This window comes from Melospiza melodia, chromosome 2 (genome assembly GCF_035770615.1).
Source record: "Melospiza melodia melodia isolate bMelMel2 chromosome 2, bMelMel2.pri, whole genome shotgun sequence".
NCBI classification, from domain to species: Eukaryota; Metazoa; Chordata; class Aves; order Passeriformes; family Passerellidae; genus Melospiza; species Melospiza melodia.
Genome location: NC_086195.1, coordinates 65469438 through 65476929, shown reverse-complemented (window position 1 = coordinate 65476929; position 7492 = coordinate 65469438). Strand labels below are relative to the sequence as shown.

At 51.3% G+C, this 7492-nt stretch overlaps 1 protein-coding gene across 1 annotated transcript; it reads right to left on the bottom strand.

The window, feature by feature from the left end:
* Positions 1-755: 755 nt before the first annotated feature.
* On the bottom strand, positions 756-7152 carry LOC134414993 (homeobox protein NANOG-like). Its single transcript, XM_063150318.1, has 4 exons — positions 6996-7152; positions 3658-3926; positions 2249-2338; positions 756-1847 (listed from the first exon to the last, which is right to left on the bottom strand). The coding sequence occupies exons 1-4, from the start codon at positions 7150-7152 to the stop codon at positions 1485-1487; spliced, it is 879 nt and encodes a 292-aa protein (XP_063006388.1). The 3' UTR covers positions 756-1484.
* Positions 7153-7492: the final 340 nt, after the last annotated feature.

Sequence of the window (7492 nt, the reverse complement as noted above, 5' to 3'; positions counted from 1 at the left end):
CCCCCGGCCTTCTGGCTGTCAGGGAGATAATGAGAAGCAGAAAAGGCCTTGACAGTGTGCAAGCCCTGCTCAGCAATAATGAAAACATCTCTGTATTATCAACTCCATTCTCAGCACAAATCCAAAACACAGTCCCATGCCAGATACTGTGAAGAAAATTAACGAACACAGCCAAAGTCAGCACACCATACAGTTTACAGTAGAGTCAGTGTCTGCATGAGGGAATGAGGGAACAAACAGCTGTGAGGCACAGGGACATAAATCAGCTTTGCCAATAGAATTCCATGCCTCTTATTACTCCAGTCATAGAAATCACTGCCTTCATTTCATGCTTTTTTCTTTAACCATGGCAGCTACTTCATTGCTTTAAGAAAAATTCGTTGTCATCATCAAAGTGATAGAAAGTGTGTGACTCAGGGATCTGGAGGCCTGTTATTGCATATACTTTGCTGCACACATCTGGTTTTAGGTACTTAGACACTTCCATGGACAAGTTTAGAAATTATAGTACCTCCATAACAGTCCCCCTATTTACTACTGCTGGATATGGAAAATTCTTAAGGTGGGTGAGTTACTCACCTGTTCCTTTGACTCGAGATATCTGGCATTGCCAAGAGACATGAAGCTGATCCACTAATAACACAGAATAATTTCTGTTTATAGTTTCAGCATCAAATAACAATGGCATACAGTTGCTATGGCTATTTATGCTCCATCTGGTTTTTATATTGCAATGGTCTATTGCAGTGGGAAAAAAGAGATATATAAAAATACATAATGAAGCTTTAAAAGTACTCTTTTTTATTTGCCAAATTGAATGCACTGTTAGGTTTTCTCAGGGGGAGGCACAGAAAGATACAGACTAGAAGGAAGGGCTTATAAAATCCTCTTACCAGCCTTTCTGCAAGCTACTTGTCACAACTCCCTTCATTAGACACTTCATCATTTCATCTCATGGCTGATATACAGAACTGATGGATTACACTTCAAATGGATAACTGGCATGTGGCAATAACTTCTCCAACTTAAATTAAAGGTAAGTGACCAGCACCTCTCCATACAGCTCCTGGCTTCATGTGCTCTGTACACACAACTGTACAGTGATACATAGAAATGAGATTCCCAAAGGGATCTGTGCTTCCCCTTAGACAAGTTACATGATCCATAATTAAGAAGATCCAGGGCATAAGCTGTGTAGGCAGATCTTGGGCTTTGCCATAAGAGAGCTTGGTTGTCTGTGCCAATCAAGAAAGTAATATGTGTGTGCACATGTAAGAGCATAGAAATGAAGGGTTCTGTGTGCATGTACCTGGGCAAATGGGTCTGGGTCTCTGCACAGCTGCATGTCTGCAGGCACACATCTGGATGCCAAAACAGGTTTTAGCTACAAGGTGTCCCTGAGGTGGCCAGCACACAAATAACAACGGGAGAGATGAGAATAAGATTTGATTCCTGGCTGCCCAAGTACCCCACATCCACAGTGCTTAGGAATGATAAAGATGATGGCTGGCAGCAGTTGGGAAAGGAGCCCCCATGGTGGCTGAGTGGTGAAAATTACAGCCATCACCTGTCTTGGAGCCTGGATATTCCACAGTGCCAGGATAGCTGTGGTAAAAGTCTACTTTGTGCTGAGCAATGAAGCCCACTGTCTGCTGGACACTGCAGGTCCCCCCGCCTTTGCCAAAGACTCCTCCATCCTCGCTGGTCAGGATTGTGTAAGCGTTCTGCCCTGCTCCATAGTGCTGACAGGGGGCAGGCATGGCTTGCACGTTGCCAGCTGTGGTGATGGGGTAGCCCTGGTGGAATTTGGGGTGCACATCCAGGTAAGTTCCGCTCTGGAAGCCACTCTGAAAGGGAAAAGCAGAGAGTCAGAACACAGAGCCTCTCCACTGGTGTCCACAGGCCTGACACGTACAGGGGCTCTGTCCCTACACATTTCATATTGTCTATTGACCAGCAGCAATGGCATGGAGGGCAAGAAGAACTATGTCCATTCCCATAGTTCAGGGGTGGATACACAATCATATATACGTAAGAGGAAAACAGCTTTTCCCTGGAAACGTTTCTGTGGTACAGCCAGCCCACTGCTGGGCTACCACCAGTACACATGGTGTGGTGCCCAGCCTGTGCCTCTGTGCTGAGTAACCAGAAGGCCGGGTATGCTCACACTCCTATGTTTCATGGAGGAAACAGGGGAATGATCTGCCCAGACAGAAGAGCCATGATGAGCCACGTGCTGTGTTCTTACTTGCGTGAGACACTGAGCCCGTTCGCTCCACAGGCTCTGCTTCTGGCACCTTTTCAGCTTCATCCTGCGGTTCTGGAACCAAGTCTTCACCTGGGAGGGGAAGGGAAAGCAAAGAAAATGTCAGCAAAGGAGAGAGAAGAACAAATGTAACCAAATTCACAAGCAGGAAGAAGCAGAGGGAGTGACCAGATGGCAGAGATACATGGGCAGCAGCAGATAAAAGCCTTTAGGAACTCCTGGGGGGTGTTGCCACGGGGAGAGTCTGTCTAGCAGCCTCAGCAGGTGGCTACTGCAACTGTGTGATGGGGGAGGGGGTGGCTCGGTGTCAGGAGACAGGGATAGCTGGGATAAATGGACTCGTTCTGAACATGGACGTGCATGACTGGTGTAAATCAGATCCACTGACACCTCTACAAGCCCCCTGCACTACAGGCAAACTTCTAAGACGCTGTTTCTGCATGTTTGGGAACAGAGAAGGGGCAAACCTGCTCCTTGTCCCTAGCAGTTCCCAAATTCAAAGCTGCTTGCTGAGGCGAATTCCAGGGCCATTTCCCCCCGGGCTGTGTCTGCACTGTGAAAGCAGCCTTTGCAGGGATGTGGATTGAAGGAAAGAGCAGACTGTCCCACCTGCCTTGCTCCTGACAGAACCAGTTCAGTGCATGCACTTACAATGCACCTATAACTTCTTTAGTCCCAGGGCATCCCGACCATCATGCCCAGCTCTGATATTCAAATTTCAGGAAGATTTTGGACTTGTAACTTCGAGCTGTTGTGCCCAATTGCCTAGCCCCCCCTGCTTTAGGAAGGCATCATTGGAGGCAGCATCATTTCACTACACACAACCTCCCTGGAGATCAGCAGAGACCCTAAAGGGCAGTGATGTGTGAACCTAGCAGCACCCATAGGGAGGAGGGAGCACATGTCAAGCAGCCAGGCAGAGCTGAGTGTGGAGCACTATTAGATACTGGACACAATAAGACCCAGGAGACACTAGCAAGAGCTTTCAGCATGTTGCAGCAGCCCTGTGATTCAGAGAACAGATGCATGCCAGGGTTTCTGAGAAGTTCACAGCGCATGAAAAAAATCTGCCAAGTGCTGCAAAGCCCAGGGTAGAGACTGTTTGTGGTGAACAACATATTCATCACTGGGTTTGCAATTCTACTACGATTGTTGGCAACAGAACCCTTGACTGACCCCCGACTCGGGAGGCCCAAATGAGGTGCCACTGACCCCTCTATCTGCAAAACTGCTTCTGATGTCTGGGCATGAATAAGCAGGGGAGCAACTGTCAGCTGGCACCTTGGCCTCAGTCCCTGCTGGGGACTCATCTTTCCATCCTGGCACTCCCTGAAGTGACCACTCAGCCACCGTGAGATCGATACACTGTGGGTCAAAGTCTCTGTGCTCACCTGCTTGTAGGTGAGCCCCAGGGCAACAGCCAGCTCCCGGATCTGCTGGGGGCTGAGGTACTTCTGGCTCTGGAAGCGCTGGTGCAGGGTTAGCAGCTGCTCCTTGGAGAAAGCTGTGCGGCTCTTGGTCTTCCTGATCCCCTCCACGCCATATTCTCTGCCCTTCTGAGACTTAGCTGAAGGCTGTGGGGATGAGGAATGTGGACTGGTGGCTGAATCTGGTGTGAATTGGCTGAAATTCCCAGAACTGGATGAAGCTGGGGACACTTCTATAAATAAAAAGAAAATGAGAAAAGGTCTAAGAGACAAAATGTTTAGCTGTTAAGGGTATGAGCATGCTCCCTGCCTGCTGTAGAGTTCCTTGCCTATCAGACAGGAGCTTTTTAGAAGCAAAGGCTTGTGTGACCCTCCTTTCTTCACAGAGCTGTGAGCACAGACAAGCACACTGAGAGCAAGCAGCTTCCCAGCTCAGTCCCCCTGGGATCTTCATGACTACCTTCTGCCAGTCAGAAAAGTCAGGGCAAGGAGTAGTGCAAAAACGTGGTGCACACTGGTTCACAGTGAACTCTCCTCCTCCAGACGGCCTCAATAATATTTCAGTCTGATTGTGGTGTAAAAAGGGCTTGTCATGACTGCAAGCATAGCTCTGGGTTGCTGGCTGGGCTCCCCAGAACTGCCTGCCCAGCAATACCAAGGCACTCAATAGAGACAAGGGTGTACGGTGGGGCAGAGCAGCCAGTGCTCACAGTGAGGGCAGCAGGTGGAGAGCATCAGGCACTGGATATTGCCTCCCTCCTGTTTGCCCTTGTCTCCCACCACAGACCATGCCACTGCTGGAGACACTGTAGGTGGAAGGAGCAATTTGTCTGAGAGGGGCTTTTGGTGAGAGAAGAATTTCACATGGAAAAGGAGAGGGAGAGGAAAGGTGGGTATGTGAAACAGGTGAAAGGAGGCAGCAATCCTGTACCAGGGACATAGGGGACAAAATTCAAGAGTGCAGAGGAAGGCATTCAAGTCCCTTCTAATTTGTCCTGGTCTTAAGGGATCTCTGTTGATGGCAAAGTTGAAGTAAAGAGCTAAGGGAAAAGTTTCCTGAACAATCTGGGCTCCTAGTGAAGACAAAACCTGCCAAGATGCAAAGTCATTCAGGCTGCAAGAATAAGAAAATGTGTCACATGCCACATTACTGGGGTCTGAGAGAGGCTGAGACCTTCTCAGGCCAACCTGACTGAAGGGCTGTGATAGCAGTCACTCCTCTTTTCCCCAACTACAGTGATGAATCTGCCCACCCCTCCCTCCTCCAGCTACTCCACTGCAAACTGTCCTGCATGGTCCATCACCTCTCCTCCTACTGGGAGTTCAGTGAATGGGGCAGTGCCATTTCAGTGCACACCTTCTGACTACTGAGCCCAACCAATGTCTCCCAACCTCCTTACCAGTCACCCTGAGAGCTGTGACACTGAGACACTCTCCTCAATCACCAGAACACATGTCCAGAGCAAAGCACTAAAGCCCCCCGGAGGAATGGGCTTCCCACCCATCCTACAAAACCTTTCCCTCTTCTGTCCTAGGCTGAGAGTCTACTAAGCAATCACTGAAAAGCCTTGGAGTCCTGCTGGATCTCAGAAAGGTGGCCTCATCTGTGGTAGTGTGCCCCTTGTAATTCTCCTGACAGAGACATGGCCTGTCTCTGCGGTGCCTGCCCCTCAAGGCTTGCCTGCTCTGGGCCATTTGCTATCCCTAGGAGATGACAGTACCCAGAGCAGGGGCTGGTGAACAGCCAGGGGTGTAGCAGGGCAGGTTTCCAGCACGGGGGAGCGGGGCCATGAGGATTGCAAAGGGAAGCAGGAAGCAAGCAGGAAGAGGCTGTCAGTAGAAGAGGTGCAAGGGCCTGCAGTGTTATGTGCATGGAGCTAGACTGCAGAGCCTTGAGGAAGCTGAACATCAGTGACCTGGCTGCATGGCAAACTAAAACTTCGTGTGATATCACAGGATGCTTGGCTCCCGCAGGCTGTGCAGTAAAAACCTTATAGGGAAGAAATGAGTATGCTGGGAACATGGGCCTGGAAAACAGGAAAGTCTCCTGTTAGGAACCACAGCGAGACACTGTAGAACTAAAGCTGACCTGTTATCCCAAAGCCCCATGAAATGTATCGTGTGCAGCTTGAGCTCAGGACAAAATGCTCCTTCTCCCATGAGAAGAGAGGAAAGGAGAGAGGAAGCAAGAAACACAAACAACAGACACGAACATGAGAGTGCAACAGACACGAACATGAAAGCCTGTGACAGACCCACTCCTTCAAGGCCTTGACATCTGTAAGCCTCGACTTCCACTACAAGGGTTCTCCCTGAGAGAGGCACGAGGGTGTTTGAAGATGGGGTTAAAGGCTATGTACCAAACCCAACAGGGGCACACAGAGTCCATCTGCCCGCTGCCTCTGTTGGGCAGGCAGCATGCAGAGAGGCTACATGGCAGGTAGCCACATGCGAGTAGCCATAGGCACTCTGCTTGAGCCTGGAGCTTTCCACAGCAACTGACAGCTTGAAAGTGGCACCCCAAGACCTGCCTCTCCTCCCACCCGTTTACCTTGCTAGGGTGTTGCCCCGCTGACCATAATGTGGAGCTGGGCGAAAACCTGCTCTTATCAGCTCTTCTATTGCCCCTCACTGGACTGGGAGAGGCATGGCAGGAACAGAAAATGTCACTCTGGCGACGCCTGGGACTTTTTGGTTCAAAAGGGAAAGGCAGAGCAACCAGAGCACAGAAATAAGAGGGAAATAGACGCAAATGGCAAAATGAAAGAAGCAGTGTGAGTAACAATGTGAGATTTAAAGCAGTAGATCTTCCAGCACCCAGTGATTCAGAGCGGGCCTTGGCTCATGATTAATAAGCACATAAAGGATGCAAAGAGTTTGTAAGAGGATGAAGGATGCCACAAGAAGTATCTCCAGAATCTGTTTCTCTCGATGGCACAAATGACAGCATTTAACTAAAAGGAGGCCCAGACATCCCCGCACCAAGAAGCATGAACTTCCATAAGACCAAGTTGTCACTCTGTCCTTCAGCCTGGAGCAGAGACCTGACAGTGCCTCGACTCTTTCAGGTTCTTCTGAGGTTTAGGAAACCGGCTGGCAGCCACCCAAGAAAAGTAGCATGGAAGAGCGGCGTGACTGGCCAAGGTCACCCCTCCTCCTTGCCTACCCAGCGCACTCTGCCCAGGTCACGCACTAGGAAACCAAGGCAGGGAAAGAGAAAAATCCGCTCAAAGTCGTTTGAGCCTGACCTGGGAGCAGGGTTATCCTGGGGGTCAGCCCCAGGGTGTAGCTGGAGGCCTTACCTGCCGTGTGCCTCCCGGCCGCAGCCTGCGGAGAGTGCCCGGCCGCTGTGGGGGCCTGTGCTGCGGCCCCGGCCGCGCTCCAGCCGAGCTCCAGGCGGCCCCGGGCGGCCCCGCCGGGGTACGCGGGCCGCGGCGGCAGCGCCAAGTGCGCGCACATGGGCACGGCCGCAGGGGCGGGTCCCCTCACGCCAGCTGTCACCTCCACCTGGGGGCAGGTCCCACCACCGAGCTGAGGCAGCCCCGGAGCGCAGACAGGCCTTTATAGCCGGCCATTGCCTGCCCCGGACCGCAATATCCACCGCGGCCCGCTCCTCCGGGCTCTTTGTCATGGTAAAGAGGCCGATCGGTGGGGTGGGGACGGGGCAGGGGGGAGGGAAAGCAGCGCTCGGAATGGCATCAGGGCTCAAATATGTCCCCTTTGAATTCTTCCCATTCTGCAGGTTCCTCAGTCACACCTGAGCAGGGTCTGACCCAGAGCCCCAGGACAACTCCTCCCC

Bases quoted from the DNA above. Each gene is read 5' to 3' on its own strand.
- LOC134414993 (XM_063150318.1), bottom strand. From the start codon at position 7,152: ATGTGCGCGCACTTGGCGCTGCCGCCGCGGCCCGCGTACCCCGGCGGG. The intron at 3,927-6,995 runs GTAAGGCCTCCA...TTTTATTTATAG, and splicing joins GGCCGGGAGGCACACGGCAG to AAGTGTCCCCAGCTTCATCC. The intron at 2,339-3,657 runs GTGAGCACAGAG...TTCCCCTCCCAG, and splicing joins TGGGGCTCACCTACAAGCAG to GTGAAGACTTGGTTCCAGAA.